General features: G+C 38.5%; 1 protein-coding gene and 1 long non-coding RNA gene across 6 annotated transcripts in view; one reads left to right on the top strand and one right to left on the bottom strand.

Annotated features, from left to right (window-relative positions):
• ACTR3B (actin related protein 3B) overlaps positions 1-22,738 on the top strand; it is a 215,728-nt gene extending 192,990 nt beyond the window's left edge. For 2 of the 5 annotated variants that reach the window (XM_077150804.1, XM_077150843.1), the window contains exons 10-12: positions 18,181-18,306; positions 19,311-19,394; positions 20,000-22,735. In XM_077150804.1, the coding sequence (XP_077006919.1) occupies positions 18,181-18,306; positions 19,311-19,394; positions 20,000-20,095 (306 nt within the window). In that variant the 3' untranslated portion in view covers positions 20,096-22,735. Of the gene's footprint in view, positions 1-18,180; positions 18,307-19,310; positions 19,395-19,999 lie in introns of all 5 variants that reach the window. The other 3 variants (XM_077150823.1, XM_077150833.1, XM_077150813.1) reach the window with 3 other exon arrangements.
• LOC143674742 (uncharacterized) overlaps positions 16,444-27,676 on the bottom strand; it is a 51,034-nt gene continuing 39,801 nt past the window's right edge. Inside the window, exon 4 of the long non-coding RNA XR_013171194.1 lies at positions 16,444-17,068. This is a non-coding gene — a long non-coding RNA (uncharacterized LOC143674742). The remainder of the gene's footprint in view (positions 17,069-27,676) is intronic.

Raw genomic sequence — 27,676 nt, forward strand, 5'->3', positions numbered from 1 at the left:
TTCAATCTTTTTAAATTTGTTGATACTTGCTTTGTGACCCAGCATATGGTCTATCTTTGAGAATGATCCGTAAGCACTTGAGAAAAGATGTATCCTGCTGTTGTGGGGTGTAATGTCCTATAAATGTCTGTTAAGTCTAGCTCATTTATTGTAGTATTCAAATTCTCTGTTTCTTTATTGATCCTCTGTCTAGATGTTCTGTCCATTGATGAGAGTGGGGAATTGAAGTCCCCAACTATTATGGTAGATTTGTCTATTACCCTTTTCAGTGTTTGTCTCATGTATTTTGGGGCATTCTGTTCCGGTGCATAAATATTTATGATTGTTGTGTGTTCATTTTGAATTGTTCCTTTTATTAGCACATAGTATCCGTCTTTGTCTCTTTTAACTGTTTTACATTTGAAGTCCAATTTGTTGGATATAGTATAGCTATTCTTGCTCTTTTCTGGTTGTTATTTACATGAAATATCTTTTCCCAACCTTTCACTTTCAACCTATGTTTATCTTTGGGTCTAAGATGTGTTTCCTGTAGACAGCATGTAGAAGGATCCTGTTTTTTAATCCATTCTGGCGGTCTATGTCTTTTGATTGAGGAGTTCAATCCATTAACATTTAGTGTTATTACTGTATGGGTAGTACTTTCTTCTACCATTTTGCCTTTTTTATTTTGTATGTCATATCTAATTTTCCTTCTTTCTACACTCTTCTCCACACCTTTTTTTTTGTGTTTTCGTACCTGTCTCCTGTGCTCCCTTTAGTATTTCTTGCAGAGCTGGTCTCTTGGTCACAAATTCTGTCAGTGATTTTTTTGTCTTAAAGTGTTTTAATTTCTCTCTCATATTTGAAGGACAATTTTTCTGAGTATAGAGTTCTTGGTTTGCAGTTTTTCTCTTTTTGTAATTTAAAAATATCATCCCACTGTCTTCTTGCCTCCATGGTTTCGGCTGAGAAATTTACACATAGTCTTATTGAGTTTCCCTTGTATGTGATGGTTTGCTTTTCTCTTGCTGCTTTCAAGATCCTTTCTTTCTCTTTGACCTCTCACATTCTGACTAGTAAGTGTCTTGGAGAACGTCTGTTTGGATCTATTCTGTTTGGGGTATGCTGCACTTCTTGGATCTGTAATTTTAGGTCTTTCATAAGAGTTGGGAAATTCTCAGTGATAATTTATTCCATTAGTTTTTTTCCTCCTTTTCCCTTCTCTTCTCCTTCCGGGACACCCATGGCATGTATATTCGTGCGCTTCATATTATCATTCAATTCCCTGTGTCCCTGCTCATATTTTTCCATTTTTTCCCTATAGTTTCTGTTTCTTGTCAGATTTCAAATGTTCCATCCTCCAGTTCACTAATCCTAACCTCTGCCTCTTGCAATCTACCATTGTAGGTTTTCACTGTTTTTTTCATCTCTTCTGCTGTACCTTTCATTCCCGTAAGTTCTGTTATTTGTTTTTTCAGACTTTCCATTTCTTCTTTTTGTTCGTTCCTTGCCTTCTTCATATCCTCCCTCAATTCATTGATTTGGTTTTTTATGAGGTTTTCCATGTCTGTTTGTATATTCTGAATTAATTGTTTCAGCTCCTGTATCTCATTTGAACTGGGTTTGTTCCTTTGACTGGGCCATATCTTCAATTTCCTGGTGTGATTTGTTATTTTTTGCTGGCGTCTAGACAATTAATTACCTTAATTAGTTTATTCTGGAGATTGCTTTCACTTCTCTTACCTCGTATTTTCTTACTAGATGAATTTGTTGTCTATCTGTTCTTTGAGCTTCAGTTCAGCTTTTTCTGGACCTCTAGCTTAGGTTTTATTTAACAGAGGATAATTTTTCAGTTCTTGTTTTCTTGTTTCTTGCCCTGCTTATATGGTGCCTTTTCCCTCCCTACCCTTAGAAGAATCTACATAGGTATTATAGACTCCAGCCGAGGTTTCCCGGACTAAACTGGCCTCCTATCAGGGAAAGGAGTCACCTGCGTCAGTTTTTCCTGAGGGTGAGACCCAACAGGTTAAAAGACCTTCCTGTGAATTCTCTGGGCTCTGTTTTTCTTATCCTGCCCAGTATGTGGTGCTTGTCTGCCTGTGGGTCCCACCAGCAAAAGATGTTGTAGCACCTTTAACTTTGGCAGACTCTCCCTGTTGGGGGCATGATGGAGACAGAGAACAGGTTGTAGGCTGGTTTTAATGGCTTCAAATTGCCAAGCCCTGGGGTCTGAGTTCCTTGAGGGAGGGATTCCACCTGAGTCGGGCTTCACCCCTCCCCTGGGGAAGGCACAGGTGGGAGACAGCCCTGAAAGCAGCCTGTTTCTGCCTATGCCTGGGGCAGTTGCAGCCTGAGAAGTCCCGCCACTGAATCCAGAGGCAGCCACGCCTCCATAGAAGCAGGCACAAAAACCTCCGTTTCCTCCCCTTTCCTCTTTTTCCGTTAGCCCAATGAGTGACCTCCGCCTTGGCCAGGTTCGCCTGAGCTGGGGGCCTATTTTTAACAGTCAGAATTTGTTAATTAATTCCACAATAGGCGTTTAATTGTGCTCAGTCCCTGCTGCTGGTAAATTTCCTTTCCTTTCTCCTCTGGGAAGCAGCCTGTGGGGGAGAGGCACCAGCCACCGCAGCTTGGGGAACTCACGGTTCTGGGGAGGCTCGCAGCCGGTCCAGCTGGTCCAGACTGGGGTACGCTGTGTGTCCGGTCACTGACATGGCTCCAGGAACTGTTCTGTACTGTTTCTGGTTATTTAGTAGTTGTTTTGGAGGACGAACTAAAACGCGCACATTGCTAAGCCGCCATCTTGGCCACACACCTTATTTCCCATTTTTTCTGGGAGATGTTGGATCCTTCCCTTCTGAAGGTACAATATTTTGTGCATATCAAACATTCCCCACTTTTGCAAAGTGGCCACTGCAAGGACAAATTGTCCTTTGTCAGATCAACCCATGCACGGAGAGAGTTACATGTATTAGGTCTGTAGTGTGACTACATATAACAAGCAAGAGTCTTTTAGAGGAGAGAGTAGAAGAAAGGTAGAGGAGAGGGAAACTCAAAGCAAGAAGAGCCCGTTATGTTATGGTCAGATGAAATATTACTTACCTGCCATGTGTCTTGAGGTCCTGAGCCTTTCAACTCATCCACTCAGAAACTGTTCTGACTTCAACAGAGTCCCTTGTGAAGTGGAAGGACTAGACAGACACCCAGACTGAATTAGCAGCAGCTTTTTGGGCGGAAAAGAAGGCTTTAAAACCAAATGGCTATCTCATGATAGAACCGAAATCAAAGGAATCTGAACCAAAGGATATTGAACTCAATGCAAATTGTGGAGTTCTGATATGATATAGGAGGAGTTTACCTTGGGGGATGCAGAGTCTTGATAATTGAGCAGTAAACACAACAAGGGGTAATTCATGGGCACCTCACCTGGTCGCTTACTAGTGCTCATAGTCCTGGAGTGGCAAATCTTTGACTTACTTGTGCCTCCAAACTTGTTGAAAGACAAATCAGAGTCAAGTTTGCAAATTATAGCATTTTATTCAGGACACCAAAAGTTTTGCTACAGCAAGGAAGCCAGATCACTTGCGAAAACAGAAGCAACTTTGAGCTTCTAAGGATGGCAACCAATTTCTATAGCTATAAAAAGAAAGTTAGCTTCACTTCTATTGATTAGACAGGAGTTTGTTCACATTATAGGGTGTGGGTTTAGTGCAGGAAGGCTTTTTTTGTATTGGGTCAAACATAATGGAGTAGGGCGCTTGGTTGGTCCTGGAGAGGGTACATTCTATTTCCTTCTAAACTCTTTTTCTTCTTCTCCTGGGGGTGGTAAGGGGCTCCACTGTCAGTGTTTCTGGTTGGACTTGAATAAGGAGGGGGCGCAATGGACTTGGAAGCCTCTTCCTTTAAAGGAGGAGGGTCTATGGGGGCCTTATGTCTGGTAGGCTCAGAGTTCGGGCTTGACCTGAATCTTTTTCGGGTTTCAGGTTTTAGGAAATTGGCTAACCATGGGTCATTTACTATATCTACCTCCTTCTCTTGTTGAGATAGAAAGTATTCATCTCTTATTTCCCTTTTAAGATAACACACTTTACAGGCTCCCCTCTTGGCCTTGTCCTGATATAGAGCCATGAAAAGCTGGACATACGGAATTTCAGATAATTTCCCTTCTCTTTTGCAAAAAAATATCTAACTGGAGAACGGAATTAAAGCCAAGAGTGCCATCGTGTGGTCATTCTTCTCCACTTCCTCATTTATATTGAGGCCACGCAACATTATAAGAAAACTTTCTCTTTTTCCGTTTCAGAAAAACAGCCTATTCCAGTTTTTCAGGATGCAGCCAAGGGGGTGTCAGTTGGGATGCTGGACACATTGCCCATATTCTGAAAAGGAGAGAGAGATGGGGGAATACTCATTGAGGTCCAGTTTCCCATGTATCCTGCCACTGAAATAATTCCCCGTAACACCTTCTTGCCCCTGGGTGTCCCCACGGGGGAGAAAACCTGAGACTCAGGAGGTGGGTGGTCTGATTACACTCCTTCCCCTTGTCCCCAAAGCTGGACTCAGAAGGCTAGTGAGCCAGACTTCTCATCCCAGTGGCTCTGAGCCAGTTTTAGAGGGCTAGTGATATAGATTCTTCACCCCAGTGGCTCTGAGCTGAACCTGTGCTCCTTTTCCAACCCTGGTGGCAGGAAGTCTTTTGGTAAGCTTTGTCCATGACCTGATCTAAAAACCATCACAATAGAGAACCTGAAGGATTGGAGGTCCCATTTTGCTTAGGTCCCTGTTTTCTTTTGGAGGAGATGGTCTATGGCTAAAGAATAGTTAAGGGATTTTTATGGGAATGATACATAGACCATTTGTGAAGGAAAAGATAGAAAGAATATCCTGAAGAATTTCCTCTGGGAAAGGAAAGGGAAAAGGAGTAGCAAGACTGAAAATAAACATTGCTCCCAGTGCCTCTAAGGAGGGTCTCCCAGGAAATACACAGCTATTGTACTACAGGAAGTCTCCCTGAGAAAAATCTTAATACAAACCTGACATCAAGTTTGTATGAAGGATGAAGAATAGTGGAGAAGATGAAAGAGCAAATACCTGAACTTAGTAGTCTGCAGCTAAGTCCGGGAGACAGGAGAGAGGGGCAGAAGGAGGAGAGTAAGCATCTGAAATGGGCAAGGAAGGGGAAAGACCTAGGTAAGAAATTCATAGTGAGCAGACTACCCAGACGGAAGGCAGAGGCCAATGAGAGTGAGAAGAATAAGGACAGCAGTGGCCAGGAAAAGGTAGAAAGGAGAAAGGGCCAGGCAAACAGCAAGAAGCAGTATCAAGGAGTGTGACTTAGGAAGTGCAGATCCTGTTCACCAGTGCCTTATGTGGAAGATGTTGCTCTCCTGGCTGGCTTGCCAAAAAAATAAAACCAGAGCCCTGCTAACACTGGAGTTAGCTGAGCCCTGTTTCAAATTTGGGGCCCTTGTTGCAGAAAGAATTCAGAGATGAGAGAGGGCCAATAGGAGTAAATAGTAAAGCTTATTAGAGAGTACATGTTAAATTAACATGGATGTGCTCAGAGTAGAGACATGCCTCAAGTGAAATTGGTTAACTTGTTACATAGGGAGGTCTTTTCAGTGATTTTTCCATCTCAACCATTGAACACCAGGTATCTTCTCTGTTCCAGGAGGAGATAACTATCGGTGCTTGTGGAGCTCTGTTATATAGTCAAAATTTGTCTTTGGGAGGATGTTTAAGAACTTTTATGACCCCATACTTTTTGTCATTTATAAGAGTCACTGTGAGCCCATGATTTTACAAGCTTTTATGGTTTAGAGAGGTTTCGGACTTTAGGCAAAATTTTTGTTTACAGTTGTGGATTAACTCTTAGAAGACCAGAGACCATAGCCTTGGTGCCCTATTCTATCCTGGCTCAAACAGGGAGTTCAAAGATGAAATAGGGCATGGGTGGGGTTTTTTTGACTTACAGGGGTCTCTAGGACTCTTTCGCTATCAAGTTTTATCATTATCATCAGTGTATCATAGCTTTCGCTCACAGTTATCTTCTTTGCATTTATTTGCAATGTCTCTTATATACTCTAAATAAAAATATTCAATTACAGAGTGATTTTTATTTCTTAAACAGGTGTGTAGGAAACAATTCCTTTTTAGAGAAAAATCTAAAACAATTTAAAATACTTCTGGAATACTCATAAAGCATGTAAATGCATTTAACTTGTTAAAATATAAATTACAGGATGAATTTATATTTTAACGTGTTTTTTTAAACTTTCATATTTATAATTTTCTAACTTTTGGGGGGCCATTGACCCTGTCTTAGTTTCTTGACTGCTAAAACAGATACCGTACATTGAGTTGGCTTAAACAATAGGAATTTGTTGGCTCGTAGTTTTGAGACTAGGAGAAATGCAAAATTAAGGCATCAGCAGGGTGATGCTTTCTCCCTGAAGACTGTGGCAATCTGTGACTGGCTACTTGTAATTCATGAGGTTCTTTTGCTTTCTATCACATAACAGTGTACATGGTGGTGTCTTCTTTCTCTTTCCAGTTCCATTGACTTGCATTTTCTGGGTTGTCCTTGTGGCTTCCTCTTTCTTTCCATGTCCAGTTTATTTTGCTTATAAGGATTTCAGCCATATTGGGGTAAGGCTCACTGTCATTCCGTATGGGCACACTTTAACTAATAATGTCTTCAGAGCTCCTGTTTACAAATGGGTTTACACTTACAGGACCAGGAATTGGAACCCTGAATGTGTCTTTGGTGGAGGACATGATTCAGTATATCAAAGGCTCCTTTAAGAATCTTTAGATTCAGGAGATTTAGGCATCATCTTAGAGTGCATTAGTTTACACATTTCTACTATCTAGTGCTCACAGTATTTTTTATTAGTATTTGTAGTTCATTGCCCTTAATACAACAGTAAGTGCTTGATAAGTTGAATTGGATGTTTACTTTTGGTAACAGTGACGTTTAGGCTGTCAGAGTGTGTTTTTCAATGAATGAATAATTAGAGAAATAAATTCAATATTAGGACTATGCATTCTTTTGTAAACTCTAGTCTTATTTAGTTAACTCTTTTTTTGCCTGAAGATAGTTATTTTGTGCTTCAGCTTTCCTATTTGCATACCCTTAGAAATCCTCTGTTTTTCCCTCCATTTTATACTCTCTGCTTCCCTTTCTTCTTAACCTGCCTGCCTGCCTTCTACTGAGCTAAATTTGAGGCAGTTAGGCATGTAGTTATAATATAAGAAGATAAAATAGCTGAAGAAATCTGTGTAAGGAAAAATGAGATTAGCAGAATAATACAGCAATTTAAGAATATGGCAGAGTAATGCGCACCACATAGTCCTATATGACCATCGGAAAAAGGCCCTACATTGTCTTTAAGCTTCACTACGACCAGGGAAATATGGAGACATAATATGTGGTAGAAGTCACGGTGTTTATAGGACATATGACTGATAAAAGAAAAACTTTCCATGCAATTTAGGATCTCACAGCTTTATTGAGCGATCCATGACCTGGGCAGCATCCCATTCAGAAAGTAGATGGGAGCTCCACTGAGACAGTAGACGGAGGGAAGTCTATGATTAGGACAAAACCAGAAGCAAGTGAGGAAAAATTGTGATTGGTTGACATTTCTATTTTAGAAAGGTAAGGAATCTTGCAAACTGGTGAGCAGCAGATTATACATTGATTAGTAGGGTATATTTTTCCATTTTGTTAAGCTGTCTCTACTGGACAAAAACTAGTTGATCATCAGGTGTTGCTTATCAGCAGCCCTGTAGTGTGTGTTCCATTTTCTTGGAAAACCCCTGCAGTTTTTGGGAAAAGCTTTTCCAAGAAGGGGCCTTTTCCTGGCAATACTCATTGCAGGCGATTATTTTATTTTATTTAACATTATCAAACAAGCCAATTGTTCCGTGAATTTCATACTTACCTAACAGAGACTTCAGGAAAGTTTCTTTTCTAGACCCTCACTAAAGGTACTTTCTCCACCCGTCCCTTTAACAGGTAATAAAGTGAGTTTCTAAGTGCTTTGTTTTCAAATTACGCTTTGTGTGAGTTTGGAGCATAGAGTCAGTAGAAACAGTTCTTTGGGTGAATACCAAAAGAGTGCTGACTGCCCAGGTAGTTTTCTGATGGTATATTTTGATACAGTAACAAAAACTTAGAACACTTAGCTACATGAATAGACTATATGTCCTTTAAATTTTCTCCCAAAAGAACAAAAGCCCAGTTTTTAGATAAGGCAGCAGAAAATTCCTGGTGGTGGTATTGGATATTGAGTGTTTCAGTTAAGAGTAGAGCCATCTCTTAAACAGTGATGACTAAGCTTTAGATGTTAACTTGTGAAAATTAAGGAACCTGATCACTATGGCTCTCTCATCTCCAGACTGAGCATGCTGAGGGGCGAGCTCATGAATGGGACCAGAATCTTCCTCATACTAAGTCCTCAAAGTTTCCACACCATAGAGTATGGCTGCAATAATTTTAGCTTAGAAAAGTCTTAGTGAAGAAGTTGTTTGCAGTGAGCTTTAAACAAATAATAATAATTTTAAAAAGTAGTAAACAAAACAAAACAAAGCAAAAACATCCTTAGGATGTTTAATGCATTGTACCATCCTTGTCCCTCCCCCAGCTCCCAATAAATATTCATTAGATTTAAGCCACAGTTTCTCCAGAAAATCATGTATCAGGCATTGGCCAGTAAAGAGGAGGACCAGTTGTTAGTGGAAGCTTATTCTCAGAGATAATGATCAAAATGTCAAGAAAACTTTTTAATAGTAAATAGGCATGTAGTTTATTTAAAAGTGTTAAGGTACCTGACTTGAAGATGGGGATCAAAATACATCCCTTTATTACATTATTTAAAATTCCCATCTGATCTATCAGGAACTTATTCCTACTGATCCTCATCTATAAGCATTAGTAACTGTATTAGTCAGGGTTCTCTAGGGAAACAGAACCAATAGGAGATATCTGTAAATAGAGATTTATAAAGGTATCTCATGCAACCTTGGGAATGGAAGAATCCGAAATCCGTAGGGCAGGCTGTGAAGTTGGCAGCTCTGATGAACTCCATAGGAGAGGCTTGCTGACTGAAGAAATAATCTCTCTTCCTCCTTAATAGTCTTCACCCGATTGTATTATTTTGTTTGGAGAGACACATCTTAGTTAATTGCAGATGTAATCAGCAACAGCTACAATCAACTGACTGATGATTTAATAAACCAGCCTTCTGGCTTATCAGCAGCCACGAAATATCCTTGCAACAACAGTCAGGCTAATGCTTACCTGACCACACGACTGGGCACATCTCCTGGCCAAGTTGACACCAGAACCTAACCATCACAGCCTATACCATGTCAGCTATACACACCACTTTGAAACATGCTAAATTTCCAAATAGAACACAATAGCAAATGTATTTTCCCCTAGCAATACTCAGCTGTCCTGCATACAACAGGAAATGCACTACATTTCTCCAGAATAGGGTACAAGTCAGTCTGAAACTTCATATCCTATAATTTGAATGCTGTAATATGAACAATACAATTTATGTCATGCGATGAAAGGAAAACAAGATATTTGCTTATGTACAAATACAACATACTCATAAAAAAACGGGGAAGAGATCTTCATACCATCACAGTCCTCATTTCTGTAACTGGTCACATGTTCATAGTTCATATTTATCACAGCCTTCTTCTCTCTACCTGTTCCATGTTCCCTTTACCCTCAGCAAGCACTTCAGCTTGCTGTTATTCTTTGCCACGTGGTGACCCAAACTTTCATTCCTGAAGTTTCTGGACCATTAGTAGTCCTGTCTGGATTGGGTTGTTACAGTTTTTCATTGACTTTAATCACAGGGCATAGTAGTACCAAGAGACACCCTAGGGGAACTCCCGTATTCCAGGAAAATTCTACCTGCGTTGTGTAGTTGTAGTCTTATTTCCCCTTGATAGTCAGGATCAGTCATTCCAGACAGAACAGTAATTCCTCTCGTGACTGTTGATTCAATGGCATGAGAAGCCCATAAGTGGCCAGGTGGTAGTCTTAATTTCCTGTTCAATGGAATCATTGTTTTGATTCCTGGTAGGAGCACTCCTCCTTTTGGAACCAAGACCTGTAGACCAACAGAGTTAAGGTTTCAGGGACAGGAAGCAAAAATTTTTCTATTGGATCACTAAGAGTGATAGTGAGTGGTGCCATTGCCATTTCTACCCCTTGATTCCTGGACCCATGAATCCTGGCTATGGGAGAAATAGCATGAAACAGTGAATGCTGATTCATAGCATACACAGCCTCCTGGAGAACATTGCCCCAGCCCTTCAAGGTATTGCTACCTAGTTGGCACTGTAATTGGGTCTTTAAAAGGCTGTTCCACTGTTCTGTCAGCCTAGCTGCCTCTGGATGATGGGGAACATGATAAGACCAGAGGATTCCATGAGCATGGGCTCATTCTCACACTTCATTTGCTGTGAAGTGGTTGGTTTCTTTGATCAGAAGGCAATGCTGTGTGGAATACCATGATGGTGGATAAGGCATTCTATAAGTCCACAGATAGTAGTTTTTGTGGAAGCGTTGTGTACATGGAAGGCAAACCCATATCTGGAGTTTGTGTCTTTTCCAGTTAGAACAATTCTTTGCTCCTTCCATGATGGAAGGCACCAATGTAATCAATCTGTCACCAGGTAGCAGGCTGATCATCTTGAAGATTGGTACCATATTGGGGACTGAGTGTGGCTCTCTGCTGCTGACAGATTGGGCCCTCAGCAGTGACTGTAACCAGGTCAGCCTTGGTGAGTGGAAGTCCATGTTGCTGAGCCCATGCATAACCTCCATCCCTACCACCATGACCACTTTGTTCAGGAGCCCATTGGGCAGTGGCAGGATGGCTGAGGAAAGAGCATGACTTGTATCCAGAGGACAGGTCATTTTGTCCGCTTGATTATTAAAACCTTCCTCTTCTGAAGTCACCCTCTGAGCATTCACATGGGATAAAATATACATGTCCTTTGCCCATTCAAAAAAGGCTATCCACATACCTCTTCGTCACCAGTTTTCCATTCATGGTGCTTCCAAGTCCCTGGCCCTCCAGTCAAAACATTAGCAACAGTCAGTATACAGACACACCTCTGGCCAGTTCTCCTTCCAAGCAAAATGAACAACCAGGTGCACCGCTTGAAGTTCTGTCCACTGGGAGGATTTTTCCTTACCACTATCCTTTAAAGACATCCCAGAAAGGGATGTAGTGCTGCAGCTATCCACTTCTGGGGTGGTCCCTGCATATCATCTGTAAACAAGGCCTGAGTTTACTCTTCCTCAGTCAAATGACTGTAAGGAATTCCCCAAGAAGGCATAGCTCTGGTCTGGGAAAGTGAAGGTAATGTGGCAGGAGTGGTGGCCATTGGCATTTAAGCCATTTCCTCATGTGACTTACTTGTGCCTTCAAGACTTGCTTGAGTCCTGTCTCTTATATACCATTTTTATTTTATGGTGGAGTGCTGCTGTGCACGCCCAACATTATGATTTGGTGGGTCAGACAACACCCAGTTCATAATAGGCAACTCAGGTCTCATAGTAACTTGATGGCCCATGGTTATGCATTCAGTCTCTATTAAGGTCCAGTAGCAGGGCAAAAGCTGTTTCTCAAAAGGAGAATAGTTATCTGCAGTAGGTGGTAGTAAGGCTTTGCTCCAAAATCTTAAGGGTCTGCATTGTGATTCTCCTATAGAGGCCTTTCAAAGGCTCCAGACATCATGCCTATTTGCCACTAATACTTCCAACATCATTGAATCTGCTGCATCACATGGCCCAAGTGGCAGAACTGCTTGCACAGCAGCCTGGACTTGTTGCAGAGCCTACGCTTGTTCTGGTCCCCACTCAAAACCAGCAGCTTTTCTGGTAAATGGGCTGGAGTAGTACTTCCAAATGAGGAACATGTTGTCTCCAAAATCCAAAGGGTCAACTAGGTATTAATCCTCTCTTTTGGTGGAGGGGCCAGATGCAATAGCTTATCCTTCACCTTAAAAGGGATATCTCAGCATGCCCTGTAACACTGGACACGTAGAAATTTCAGTGAGGTGGTAGGGGATTTATCTCCCATTCTGTGACATGCAAATGCCTTCCCAATAATTTTAGAGTAGTTGCTACTTCTTGCTCACTAGCTCCAATCAACATGATATCATCAATATAATGGACCAGAGTGATGTCTTGTGGGAGGAAGAAACCATCAAGATCCCTGTGGACAAGATTATGATGTAGGACTGGAGAGTTTATATACCCCTGAGGCAGGACAGTGAAAGTATACTGCTGGACTTGCTGGCTTGATGCAAACTGTTTCTGGTCGTTCTTACAGACACCTATTGAGAAAAAAGCATTTGCCAGATCAATAGCCACATACCAAGTACCAGGCGGTATGTTGATTTGCTCATGCAATGTTACCACATATGGAATAGCAGCTGCAAGTGGAGTTACCACCTGGTTAAGTTTATGATAGTCTGCTGTCATACTCCAAGACCCATTTGTTTTCTGCACAGGCCAAATAGGAAAGTTGAATGGGCATGTGGTGGGAATCACCACTCCTGCATTCTTCAAGTCCTTAAGAGTGACACTAATCTCTGCAGTCCTTTCCAGAATCCAGAATTGCTTCTCATTCACTAATTCGCTGGGCAGGAGCAGTTCTAGTGGCTTCTACTTGGCTTTTCCTACCATACTAGCCCTCACTCCATGAGTCAGAGAACCAACATGCAGTTTCTCCCTGTTGCTGAGGATGTTGATTCCAATTTTGCATTCTGGAACTGGGGAAATGACCACTGAATGAATGGGTCCTCGCACCCACTGTCAGATGGAACTGAGTTAAAACTCCACCGATCAACTGACCTCCATAAGCCCCTGCTCTTACTGGTGGACTAGAGTGACATTTTAGGCCTCCTGGAATCAGTGCCACTTCTGAACATGTGTCTCATAATCCTAAAATATCTGATCATTTCCTTTTCCCAGTGCACAGTCACCCTGGTAAAAGGCCATAGGTCTCTCCATAGGCTGGGAAGAAGGTTAACAGTATAAATTTTGGGCAGTGTAACAGGGTCTTTCCCAAAGGCTACCTAGCCCTCCCCTCGTTTGAGGGGCTTTGAGTCTGTAAACTATCCCAAGTCTGGAAATTGTTTAAGGGGCCGTGACTCCCTGTTTGTATAATTCAAGTTAGACTTCTGTTCACGTGACCTAGAATTCTGCTTATACAGCTCAAACAAGAATTTAGTAGACTTCCCATCTATTTTGCTTCTAGGTACCCCATGATCTAGTAGCCAATGCCACAAGTCTCTGTGAGTCAGATTATTTTGACTGCTGCTTTGAGCCTACTGTCCATTATGGTAACCATGCCCACCTTGTCTAACTGTCACCACATAGTTTCTCCTAACTCGGGATCTGATCATCCCCATTGTGTTTAAAGATTCCAGCTCAGTGACAGCAGTTCCCACTGTAATATTTGACCTGCAGAGAAGGGTGACGACAGAGGTCTTCAGGAATGATGGAGCTCGTTTCATGAATTTATTTCTCAAGGTTCTGGTGAAAGATGGACATTACTGGGGTGTGTGAACAGTTCTTCCACGAGAAATCCACTTTAACATTCCATTCTCTCTAAGCCTCCTGATCCCCTCATCTACATTATACTAGGGCAACTCTGGCATTTGGACCTCAGGTAGCTTAGGCCACCTTTTGATCTTTGTTTCAGCCAACCATCAAAACAAATTGTTATTGCTCTTTCTAACCCTTCAAGCTACAACATTGAATGCAGAATCTCTGCTTAGTGGACCCATATCAATAAATTCACTTCATCCAACTTTATGTTCCTTTCTCCATTATCCCACACCGTTAATATCCATTTCCACACATATTCCTCTGATTTCTGTCTATATAGATTGGAACACTCATACAGTTATTTTGGAGTGTAGCATATCTTGTCATGGGTCACACTTTGTACCTCATCTTTTGGGGCCTGCTGGGGCTTTAGTGATAGGTCTTGAAGAAAAGCAGAGTTTTGGGGTTGGGTCATGAAAAGAAATAAAAATATCTTTTAAGCCAGTTGCCTCAGGGAATTCCATTGCAGTTTCATCTGGTGAAACAGGATTAGTTATTCCAGACAGGGAATGAGGGCTATTTCCCTAGGTGAGGTGATAATAGGTTTAGCAGGTATTGAAGGGTTAATCTCTTTAGGTGGATTGAGGGCTATTTCCTTAGGTGAGGTGGTAACAGGTTTAGCAGGTATTGAAGGGTTAATTTCTTTAGGTGGATGGTGGATGGCAGACTCCTCTGGGCAAACTGGAGGTTGGGAAGCTTTTCCTCAAGGCAAGCTCTAGGTCAGGACGCTCTTTCTTCAGTGTAGTCCATTATAGATCTATTTAGCAAAGCCTCAGCATATTCCAGGGATTCCATCTCCCCATTGCCATCATTATCAAGCCATGTATTCCCATCCCAAGTGTCAGGATCCCATTCTTTCCCAATAAAAGCCTCTACTTTAACAGCAGACACCCTGCAAAGTTGAGATTTTAGTTTATGTTTTAAATCTGGTATTTACATAATATGGCTCTATGTCTGGTTTTCAGAGATCTTAAGCCTGCGACTCCAGGAAATAAGGTTTTCTTTCCTGGCACACGTGGAAACTTTTACATCTTTCATACAATGCTTAAGTTGCAAATTTGAAGCCTTCAGCTCATCCCTTTTCCTCTACATTCTATCTTAGTGTATCTAACAACAACTAGCCAACATCATTATATTTCTTAATTCCAGAAACTACATAAAGGTTTCAGAAAGATTTTCAGCCTGAGCATTGCCTAATATAAGCATACAATTAGCAGAATCTAACAGTGATAGTTTGTGTCTCTTTTTTTTTTTTTTTTCACATGGGCAGGCACCGGGAATCGAACCCGGGTTCTTGGGCATGGCAGGCAAGCATTCTTACCTGCCAAGCCACCATGGCCTGCCCAGTTTGTGTCTCTTTTGTCAACTCACCCCATGGACTGTCAGTGCCATATTGATTACTGGAAACAGAGTCATTAGTTTAGTGAGTCTATTCAGAGTAGAACACTGTGGTAGTTAGGTTCAGGTGTCAACTTGGCCATGTGATGATATCCCATTTTGTTCTGTTTCTGGCTACGTAAATCATCACATGTGAAATTCATCTATGGCTGATTACATGTGCTAAGGGGATGCCTTCCACGATGAATTAAGCCAATTAGCTGGAGGGTTAAAAGAGAGAGGCCAGAAGAGAACTCAGCAGCTCAGCATACCTCATCTCAGCACTCACAACTCAGCCCAGACATTTGGAGACACAGAAAAGAATTACCCCAGGGAAAGCCGTTGGAACCCAGAAGCCAGGAGAGAAAGCAAGCAGAAGTCATCATGTGCTTTCCCATTGACAGAGAAACTCAGATGGAAGCTAGCTTCCTTTCCTCTGAAGAACTATAAATTTGTAACTAAGTAAATCCCCTTATTAAAAACCGATCCATCTCTGGTGTTTTGCATTCTGGTAGCTTTAGCAAACTAAAATAAACACCAATTGTATAAACCCATTTTTAGGATTCTGTTTTTCAAGAACCACCTCATTCTCAGCACCAAATTTTATTAGTCAGAATTCTCTAGAGAAATATAACCAATAGGAAATATACAAAGGTGTCTCAGGCAACCATGGGACTAGAAGAGCCCAAAATCCATAGGGCAGGCTGTGAAACTGGCAGTTCTTCTGTGGAAGAACTCCACAGGAGAGGTTTATTGGCTGAAGTAGCAGTGAAAAAGTCTCTCTTTTTCCTTAATAGTCTTCACCTGATTGGATTATCATTTGCAGGGTCATGCCCTTAGTTGAGCACAGATATAATTAGCCATAGCTGCAGTCAAGTGACAATTTAATAAGCCAGCCTTCTGGTTTATCAATCAGTCACAAAATATCCTTGCAGCAATGGTCAGGCCAATACTTGCCTGACCAGACAACTGGGCACATCACCTGGCCAAGTTGACACCAGACGTAATCATTACAGTAACTAAAGGTCACCCTGTATTTAATTCATAGATAACTGCAGCTCTGCTTGGTGGTCAGGAATCAACTCATGTTCGTGAGAGATTTCTCTACAAGATGACAGATGACAATAATCATAATCATTATCATTATTATCATAATTCATGCTATTGATCCTGGAATAGGATGTTGGCTTTGAGAAATCTAGGCTAACAATTTCTCAGAAAAAGATAGGTGCCCATCAACCTGATGGTTCTATATATTGGGTGGAGTATTAGTAGAAGGTTGCCTGTGAAGAAATAGAGCAGATAACAACCTAGTTTTCTCAGGTGGGACCATACCAAAGGATTTTTAAGACGGCAAATGAGTTTGTATCCATTGATGCTCACAGCAGAGAACAGACAGTACACAGTTCCAACAGAAGAAAGTCTTTACCAGGTGTGTTGTTTAGTTTATTATTAGAAATCTTGTTTGAGGAAGGGTTACCCAATTAGAGAATCTACAATGTTTACTGTTGTTTTACCTTCAGTAGAAAGCTGAAAAAAGTTGGGGAGACTGCTAAGATGTTATGGCTCTGGGTTTCCAAAGTATTTCTCACCACTGAAAAGAGAGCCATGTAAGATTTATCTCATAACCATCCCTCATTCTTGACCTTAAAGGCCAAGCTCAGATCCTCCTTTAAAAATAATGAACTTGAGATTTTTGAAGGTGATGAAAAAATTGCGATATTATTTGTTGTGACCCTGGGTGGTAACTTGTTAATGGTTTCGCATGGCAATGGTAACCCAGCCAAGGCATTTAAAAAGCTTTTAACTTTTTCTTAAAGTCTCCTCATCTTTTCAACCAAACAGCTAGACCAGTAAGAACCTACTTTTCAAAAATCTGTTGATAAGATATTATAGGTGAAATTTCTCTCTAAAGACAATTAGGGTAGAACTTGAGTAGATCCCCACTTAGAAGTTGAGACTACTAATGGCTTTTCATGGCCTTTTGCTATTTTTCGGTCTTCATCTTTCTTGTCCAATCCTCAGTCCAAATGGGTGCTGGGACAGGTATTCCAGAAGCTAAAATGAAAGGAATGTGATTACTTTTTGTCCAGTGGAGCTCTTTCCCTATAACTAGTAGTAAGCAAGAAAGGACAACTTTAATATTATAAATCTATTATTCTGATCACTAGGGACAGAAAAGTTCATTTTCTTCGTACTAGTTCCTTGTGACTTCTGCTTACATACGCAATTGATGAGGGATTTACTATTCAAATATGTAAAGCTTACTTGGAAGCATGCCTTCAAGAAGTTAGTCCTGTAACTGTTCAACTTATTTTAGGAGAAGTAGGATCAAATCCTTGAAGGTAGGGCTTTTGGCTCCTTGAAGGATTATCTTATTTTCTTTACATACATTTTTTTCAAATGACATTTTCTGTAAGAAAGTTATATCAAGATAAACCTAATTTTACTTTTATTGTCCTAAATAATATCCTGTAACCTTAAAGAATACAATTTTGATCCTTCATCAAACACTGATAGAAAAATCTAATGTGACGTCTCTCTTTCCTCCCCCTTCCAACCAAAAGCTTCTGATCTGGCCATTTAAAAGGATTTTAAATTAATGGAGGAGAAGTGGGAAGAAAATATGGTTCATTTGAAAACATTTCTCTGGGTAATTCAGTTATGCTGCCTTTCTCCCTAAGATCACCCTACTCCAAAATTTCAAGAATTAATTGGAAAACTTCCTTTCCCACCGTGATTACGTAAGCTATAGTGGCCAAAGATTTTAATTTGACCTTAGATTAAAATAAAATTATAAAATGTCGTTTAGTCCATTTATTTGATTTGTTTTGGTTCTTGATCCTTGTAAACATTATGTGTGGACCAAAGGGAACACCTAGAAGCAGAATTGTTCTGTTTTTTTTACTTGTTTTTAATTGAGGGTAAGTACTGAGTGGAAGAATTTGTGATAATTTTGGGCACTGAAAAGAAAGACAATGTAAGCTTTTTGGATAGCAAAAGCAAAGCTTTTGGATACTTTGTTTAAATTAATATCTTTTCATATATGTTGAAGTGTGTTATTCACATGAGTGAATGGATGTGAGAATTTTGTTGTGGGACAGTTTACTGGAAAAATGTAGCTGGGTTATTTCATCCAATGGAAACCCTTTCTGCTTTTTGTCTTTTAGAATGTCGTTCTTTCAGGAGGCTCAACAATGTTCAGGGATTTTGGACGTCGACTACAGAGAGATTTAAAAAGAGTAGTAGATGCCAGATTAAAACTTAGTGAAGAGCTCAGTGGTGGCAGAATAAAGGTAGGAGACCATTGATTGTAAACATGTTAAAGAAATGGAATTTCTGCAATAGAATTGACTTGGCTCTCTCTTCTTTAACATAAAACTTAAGTGGCTTGACTAGATTCTAAAAACAAGTTTGAATCACTGTCTTAGCCACACTATGAAATTACCTTCAGAAGTTTGTTGCCTGAATCCTATCCAAGCATGTAGTTAAGACTGATGAACCTAGTGATGCAGCAGCAACAATTTTATGCCATCACTGTTCCACGTTTGCCAACAATTTTCTTTTGTATCATAAGAGATCAGGCGTGTAGTGTAATGACCAGAATTGTAGAAAGATGGGGTTTATTGATGGTGAGGATCTTTAATATCCTTTAGATATGTTCTCATTAAACTAAAATAACTCATAGTAGTAGGTAGTTTGCATAGTATTCCTTCAAGATAATAATTCTTAACTTGCTGGTGATTTTATTTAGACTTAGTTCTAACTAAGATTGAATTTTGATAGGGTAAATGGGAGCAAACATAATTCTCATGAAGGACAGAAGGCTCACTAGAATGGAATCATACTGTTTTAAAAATGTAGTTTCTTTGAGAATTTTTGGGATAGTAACTATTATTTGGTGTTATCTCTACAATGCTAAAATATCTGATTTTTTGGCTTAAAAAATCAATTAGGTCAGTTGGTTGGATTTTGTACTTTTAAAGAAATGCAGAAAGATAATCTTTACTTGATTTACATGCTTTGTTTCTTTGAATCCACCTAGGGTTGGGACTGAGAGGAGGATTTTGAAGCAGCAGAGTCTGAAAAACATTCTTTTAAGAAGCAGCACTCTAATTGAGTACTAATGTAGGAGGACATGATCATAGTAGGAAAGAGCATTATATCATTAAAATGAGAGGAAGATCCATATGTTTTTTTTTCCTTCAACCAAGAATGAAACTCTTTGTTAGCTGAAAGATTATTAGAATAAAAAATTATGTACACTGCTTGAACTAAATTAAATTACTTTATTTTCTAGCCTAAACCTGTAGAGGTTCAGGTGATAACACATCATATGCAGCGCTATGCTGTTTGGTTTGGAGGCTCCATGCTTGCCTCAACTGTAAGTCTTTTTCTAGATTGTTCTTTATTTTCATTTCTGTGTCCTCTGTTTAATTCATATACGTTATCTTATTAATTTTAAGTAGTCATAATTTCTTATGAATTAGAAAAGACTTTTCTAATAGTGTGTATCTCTAAACAGTCTCACAGTTAATTATGAGATATAAAAACTATTTTAATGATCTTTTAAATTGCATAGCTAATTTGTAAGCATCCTTGCTAATTATGGTTTACAGATGATATGGATAAGTGAAATCTAAAAATAAAACCTTGCATTAATCATTAACTCAAATACGTTTACAACAAATTATTATTTTTTCTCTTAAATTTGGTAATAGCTAACAAATTGTTAAATAGCCTAACATACTACCTGGCACATAGTTGGTCCTAAATAAACGTAGACTGAGTATATATGAAAATTAATGACGTAAATCTCCATTCAGTAGTCTAGTCCATCATAGAATTCAAATTTTTACAACAAGGATCTGAAGAAAGAGAAGTGAAGGTTTTGGCTAAGTAGTTACAAATTTATTTAATAGTTTCTTTAATTTCATTTCCTTCATGAAATATTTATAAATATTCTTTTTAATCTTTGCTTTTTCTTAGCCCGAGTTCTTTCAGGTTTGTCATACCAAGAAAGACTATGAAGAGTATGGCCCTAGCATTTGCCGCCACAATCCTGTGTTTGGAGTCATGTCATAGTGTTTGCCTTGAAATAATCATTCAAGTCATGTCCTGTGAGTGGAAAAGTGTCCTTCAGAAATCAGAGAAGACTGCAGTTCCTGTAAATAATGACATTTGGTATCACTGTCTGCGGAGTGAGCTTGCATCACGTAGTGCATGAGGCACAACTCAGAATCATTTCAATAAAAGCCATGTATGTGCCGCCTGTATTATGTCCATTCCTTCTTCTTTCACACTTTCCCTTTTAATTCCCCTCATTTTCTTTCCTTCTCTCCACCTAAGCTTCTAGCTAACAAATATAATTCTAAGGGAATTCAAATATCACATTAAAAATTATTAGAAAAAAATATTAGAAAGTGGCGCTAAATAGTTTGTCCCTAGGAAAGGTGTAAACCCTTTCCCTCCCAGCCTATTTTTGTAAATAAATGTTATAAACTTGAAATACAAACTGATGTTTATATTTCCTATCATTTTGTATCTTATGGTATTTGGTACAACTGGCTGATCTTAAGCACGAATAGATATTGATGTCATGGAGTGCTGTAATAAAAGTTTCTTACTGTGAGGCATGTTCTGGTATGTTTATAGACAAAATTAAAAAGAGCAAACTGGTTTTGGCCTCATATTTGCTAGAAAATTATTACATTTTATTTGGAGTGACATGAAATTTAAACACTAAACAATGTTCTATGAGAATTATTACAGATAATGTATCTTTCAGTTTTATTGTTTGAATTTTCTGGAACTGTTTTATAGAAGATGATGGTTTGTTGTTGGTGAGTGTTGGATGGAATTCTACCTTGCACCATTGTAATAAAAACTGTTAGAATCTTTATAAATATTTACTACTGTAGTATGGTGGTCTTTGATTTTACTCTTTGAATCTGTGCTTCTTTTAAATAATATGGGTTTTTTTTTTTTCTACACAGTAGAGAATCTGATCATTAATGCCAACTTTATGAAGGGGACTTTCCTCAAATGATGTTAACTGCCTTGTTCTGCATTGGAAATGGTACAGATAACCATCTGTTAAGAGATTTTTAGGGGCAAAGGATAAGGAGGGGGGAGCAGTTTCCTAATGATTTCCAGTATCCCTTTCTAGGAATTCAGAAATTGTGCTTTTAATCTTTCAGTAACTACTCTGACAATTTGCTGAGTAGATGGCTGATTTGAAAGGTTATTTGCTAAATTAATAAATTTAGGTTTATTCCATTCTTCATATAATACTTATATGTTACTTTTTCAATTGTTATTGTATTTCTTCTAAGTCATGAGCTATGTTTTATTCTCTGATAATTTGCCTTCATAAAGAAATACTTGATTTTGTCATTTAAGTTTGAAAATAACCAACCAATTATGTTAAGGAATAAGAATAATAAAAAAATTGTTTAAACTCAGAATGGTAAAGTCTGAGTTTAACGAGTCTCCATTGGCTGATTCCTGTATCAGTGATCCCAGTCCTTCAGTCACTCCTGAAGAGTCTGATATGACTTGGTTCATCCTTCATTCAAGCAGATTATTTCTCTGCATTGCCTGTGGGTTTTGCTCCTTCTCGGAATCTCTAGACTATTTTGGTTCTTCATGATCCTCCAGCCATTCTATAGCAACAAGTTCCTGGTTGGTCTGTTTGCCTTCAGTCACACCCCATGCATCCTATACCTGGTAACAAGAATAATTTTGTAACACCATTTTCCTCTTATTTCTAAACCATTCAGGAACTGATGCCTATCCCAATATCCCACCCAATATTACTACCCTCAGTTTGTGCCTTCCTGTTTGGACCCTTTGCCTCACTGACTTAAATTTGCTTTCACTTCTCAAAGTCAATGTGCTGTTTCTATCACCATGCTCACCATTTTGTTTGTTTAAATTGATCAGGTGCTAAATCAGCATGTACTTTGTTGCATGTTCCCCAAACTCCTAGAATAATGATACACGTATGTCAGTGCTGGTGACTGACTTCAGAGGCATCTTGTTTACTGCTTCTTTGTGCACTTCCTCAAATGACAGTCTTTCAGGAGTCCTATATTGCCAAGCATGGGCTGAACTAGAACTAATATAACCTAATTTTTAAACCACAGAACACCTGAAGCTTCCACTTCCCTTGTTTGGGACAAGATGATCATTGAGATTGTACTTAAGATGATCATCTCAGATGCAAGTGTTCTAAAAAATGATCATGGTAATGTATACACAACTATGTGGTATTATATTGTGAGTCATTGTACACCATGTGTGGAATGTTTGAATGTATGTGTGTGAAGATTTATCAATAAAAATATTTTTTTTAAAAAAGATGATCAACTCATAGGAATTTTGGAAAGGGAATTTTGTTTTAAACATAAAATTTAGTTTAAACATATATTATATTGTGACTGGTAAAGTGGAGTGGTGGTTCTCAACCTGACTGAGACCTATCTCAGATGACTTGAATCAGAATCTGAGGGGGAGGAGTAGGATAAGTGTCTGGGTTTTTCCTTCTTTTGTATTTAAAGCTTCTCAGGTGATCCCAGTCTGTAGCCAGGAACTGGCTGAAAACTCTGGTGAGCAGAAAAAAGGCTTTTGAATCAGAAATATGTATGAATCCTGGTTACTCCTTAAGCAAATGACTTTTTAGCCTCTGTTTCCTTATCTATCCAAGAATTGTAATGGCCATATTGCTGATACATATTATTTTTGTTTATTCAGTGAAAACTGCCAGACACTGTATGTAGAAATGTACTGTGATTTTGCAATGTGCATTGGTTACTTTAAAAGGAGGAAAACTAGTTATAGTTATACTAATACTTTTAAGGAACTCTGCACATATCTTTTATACTGGTTGAGTTAATTAGTGCTATATCATAATATTGTAATGAGTTAAATATTGTAGTGAGTTAATATTGTAGAGTTGATGGGTAAAATCAACCTTCTATGACAAACATGCCTTATAACTCTAAGTGGACAGCTTTCTATAAAATACAGTGTGATGTTGAAGACATAAGTATATTTTATGGTAGTATTAGTCAGTTCATTCTACAACTTTACTAATATGAATAATGAAACTCTTGTGTGACTGAAGTACAGATCGTTTTGTGATTAATTCATTCTTTATGATCCCTCCATTCTATCTCATTTGTAAAAATTATGATTGTGTCAAACAAGCATGTGAGGTTAATCGAGTGCACATCTTATTTAAAACCAAAGTGGGTTCCATTAAGAATATTTATCTGTTAAATAATTCTTTACTTAATTGAAGAATATTTCAGAATGTTTCTTTTTAAAGTAGCTGTCAGGCTTGTTAAATAGAAATATAAATTGATAGACAAAAATAATTGTATGCTGCCCTAATTGGCAATTACATTAATTTCACTTGGTCAGATGGAAATAAATCTTTTTTAAAAGGTGAGAAAGAAACTGCGGCTTGATGTTAGTATCATTATGAAAGGATAGTTCTCATATTAAAATATTAGCTCTTTTTATCAAATTTTGCTTCTCGAAAGTAAGCTGCTGTTTATTCCTTACAGGTTGTCTTCTTAGGATTTATGCTTTCACTTTTTAGCTTCCTACAGAATATTCTGGTTATACATGTCTGTAATTATCTGTATCATTTTTTCTTTTAATAAACTTTTTTTTTTACTTTTAAAACTTCATTTTGAAATAATTTCAAACTTACAGAACAGTTACACAAATAATACAAAACTACACAGAGAACTCCAATATACCCCTATGATTAGACAGATAACCCAGGCCCCCAATTTCTTATTTTGCCAGGTTTCTGTCTGTCTTTCTGTCCTTCTGTCTTCCTTATGTCCTTCCTTTCTCCTTTTCCTTTCATTTCTTTCTATCCTTTCCTTTCCTTCTTTCTTCCTTTTCCTCTCTCCCTCCCCCCTTTGTTTTTCTTCCTTTCCCTCCATCCTTTCCCCCTTTCCTTCCTTCCTTTCTTTGCTCCCTCCACCTTCCCTTCCCTTCCCCTCCCTTCTTCCCTTCCTTCCCTTGCCTTCCCATCATGCTCCTGAATACTTGCTATTTCTGTGTACTTTTCCTAAGAACTAAGGTTTTCACTTATGTAACCACCTTAAGTACAGTTATCAAGTCAAAAAATTTTAAATGGCTGTTGATATTTCAATTTTTTCCATACATCTCATTGTGCTTTTGAGCATTTTCTCCTCCATTATTTGATTAGTCCAGGATTGTATATTGCATTTAGTTGTCACTGTCTTTTTAGTCTCTCTCTCTCTCATTCCCTCCATTTATTTGTTTGAGCAGTTGTAGGTTTACCAAGAAAGAAAGTACAGAATTCCCATGTACCCCTCTCCACGCACACATATACAGAGTTTCCATATAATTAACATTTTGCATTAGTGTGGTACATTTGTTACAGTTGATGAACCAGCATTATTATGATTATATGATTGCATATAGTCCATAGTTTAGTGTTTTTTTTTTTTTTGGTGCATAGGCACGCACTGGAAATTGAACCTGGGCCTCCGGCAGGGCAGACTAAAACTCTGCTACTGTGCCACCTATGCAGCACCCCATAGCTTAATTTTAAGATTCACTCTTCATATTATACAGTTTATTTTTTTTTTAAGTGTATATTCTGGTGACATATTACAACCTAAAATTTCCCGTTTTAACTCTTTTTAGGTAAAGCCATTTGGCTCTAAGCTTTTCTTTGTTGGTGGTTTTTGATTACTGATTCAGTTTCTTTACTCTTTTTCCTTGTTATTGGTCATTTTTGGGTTTTCTGTTTCTTCTTGATTCCCTTTAGGTAAATTTTGTGTTCCTAAGAATTGTCCATATCATCTAGGTTATCTAATTTGTGGCATACAATTGTTCATAGCATTCTCTTATAATCTGTTTTATATCTGTGGGGTTGATAGTTTATGACCTGTTTCATTTTTTATTTTGATTACGTGCATCCACTTTCTTTTTCCTTTGTGAATATTATTGTTGGTCATTTTTATTGTTCTTTTCAGAGAATAATCTTTTCGTTTCATTAATATTCTTCTCTGTCTCTCTGTCTCTCTCTCTTTTATTTATTTCTGCTCAAAACTTTGTTTCCTTATTTCTGTTCATTTTGGGCTTAGTTTGTTCTTCTTTTTCTATTTCTTCCAGATGTGAAATTAGGTCATTGATTTGAGCTCTTCTTTTTTTAATGGAATCATTTAGAGCTATCATTCCCTCTAAGCACTGCCTTTGTTGCATCTCTAAAAGTTTTGGTATGCTTTTTTTTTCTGCATTGTTGTCCTTTGCCTCAAAACATTTCCTAATTCACGTGTGTTTTCTTTTTTGATCCGAAGAGTATATAGTTTAATTTTTTTTTGAACTGAAGAGTATATAGTTTAATTTTCATGTATTTGTGAAGTTTCTACTGCTCCCTCTATTACTGATTTCCAACTTCACTCTATTGTGTTTGGAGAAGTTACATTGTACAATTTCAATTTTTTTTTAATTTATTGAACTTATTTTGTGATCTAACATATGGTCTATCCTGGAGAATCATCCATGTGCACTAGAGAAGAGTGTATATTCTGCTGCTATAGGGTGAAGTGTTTTAATTATGCCTGTTAGGTGTAGTTGTAGGGTATTATTCAGTCTTCTTCTCTTTCCTTATTCGTCTCCTGTCTAGACGTTGTATCCTTAATTAAAAGTGATGTGTTAAAATCTCCTACTATTAGTATAAGACTGTCCATTTCTCTCTTCAAAACTGTCAATATTTGCTTCATTTATTTGGGGACTCTACTCTTAGGTGCATATATATATTTATAATTGCTATGTTTTCTTGTTGATTTGACACCTTTATCAGTATGTAGTCCTGCTTCTTGTCCTTCATAACAGATTTTTGGCTTGAAGTCTATTTTTTCTGCTTTTAGTATAGCTACCCTGCTCTATTTTAGGTACTACTTGCATGGTATATTTTTCCTGTCTTTTCACTTTCAATTTACTTGTGCCTTTGAATTTAAGGTGAGTCTCCTGGTAAACAGCATGTAGTTGCGTAATACTTTTTTTTTCTAACTTTTTAAAATTGTATAATATAACATATATACAAAGCAAAGAAGGAAAAAAGCAATAGTTTTGAAAGCATTTTTCAACAACTAGTTACAGGTCAGATCCCAGAGTTTGCCATGGGCTACCATACCATCATCTCAGATTTTTCCTTCTAGTTGCTCCAGAATATAGGAGGCTAGAAGAAATAAATATATATATATATTTTTAATCATCACAATCTACTTCTTTTTTCTTTTTGGTGAAAAATAGCATATACAAAAAAGGAAAAAATTTCAAAGCCCAGCACAACAATTAGTTGTAGAACAGATTTCATAGTTTGATATGGATTACAGTTCCACAATTTTAAGTGTTTACTTCTAGCTGCTCTAAGATACTGGACTCTTAAAGAAATATCAGTTTAATGGTTCAGAAATCATATTTGTTTGTTAAACCCTACCTTCTCTGTAATAACTCCACCATCACCTTTGATCTTTCTATCTCACTCTTGAGGGGTATTTGGGCTATGGCCATTCTAACTTTTTCATGTTGGAAGGAGCTGTCAGTAATAATGGGGTACAGAGATAGAACTAGTTGATATTCTGGAGAGACTGGCCCCTCTAGGTTTCAGGACTTACCTGGTCCAGGGACCCATCTGGAGGTTGTAGGTTTCTGGAAAGTTACCCAAGTGCATAGAACCTTTGTAGAATTTTATGTAATGCCCTAGGTGTTCTTTAGGATTGGCTGGAATGGTTTTGGTTGGGGTTTGCCAAGTTATGATAGGTAGCAATGTCTAACTGTAGCTGGTGTAAAAGTGACTTCCAGAGTAGCCTCTCTACTCTATTTGAACTCTCTGTTGCTGACACTTGATTAGTTATACTTCTTTTCCCCCTTTTGGTCAGGATGACATTGTTGATCCCATGGTGCCAGGTCTGGATTCATCCCTGGGAGTCGTCTCCTGTGCTGTAGGACAGAAAGGACACTTTCACCCCTGGATGTCATGTCCCATGTAGTGGGGAGGGTAATGATTTCATTTGCAGGGTTGAGCTTAGAGTGAGGCCATGTCTGAGCAACAAGAGGTTCTCCAGAAGTAACTCTTAGGCATACCTATAGGAAAGCTAAGTTTCTTCACTACTTACATAAGCTTCACAAGAGTAAGCCTCAAGATCAAGGGCTTGGCCTATTGATTTGGGTGTTCCTAATGTTTAACACAATATCGGGAGATTCCCTGATGGTAAAGTTTAATAGTTCCTCTCCTATACCTCAAGGGACTTTGCCAATATTTTTTGATTATCTGCTTAATATATTCTAGGATATATCCAAACATTACATTAAGCTATACAGGATTAAAGGCCCACATTTTTATTCTGGTCTCCCTGTGTTTCAGTTCAAATGAGCTATCCAGACAGGTTGAGTTAGGTTATGTGCTCCAGAAAATTTAGGTTCAAAAAGTAGGTGAGGTTCTAAAATATAGACAATGTCTTTCTTACCCCTGCATTCTGAATTACCTTAATCCTCACCTGATTGGCTTCATTCTTATCTCTAAATACCAGGTTCTAAATATAGGAAACATCCTCTCAAAATCCAGAAATAATAATTACCACTCTGGACTACATTGTGTCCGCTATA

Source organism: Tamandua tetradactyla, chromosome 1, assembly GCF_023851605.1.
Source record: "Tamandua tetradactyla isolate mTamTet1 chromosome 1, mTamTet1.pri, whole genome shotgun sequence".
NCBI classification, from domain to species: domain Eukaryota; kingdom Metazoa; phylum Chordata; class Mammalia; order Pilosa; family Myrmecophagidae; genus Tamandua; species Tamandua tetradactyla.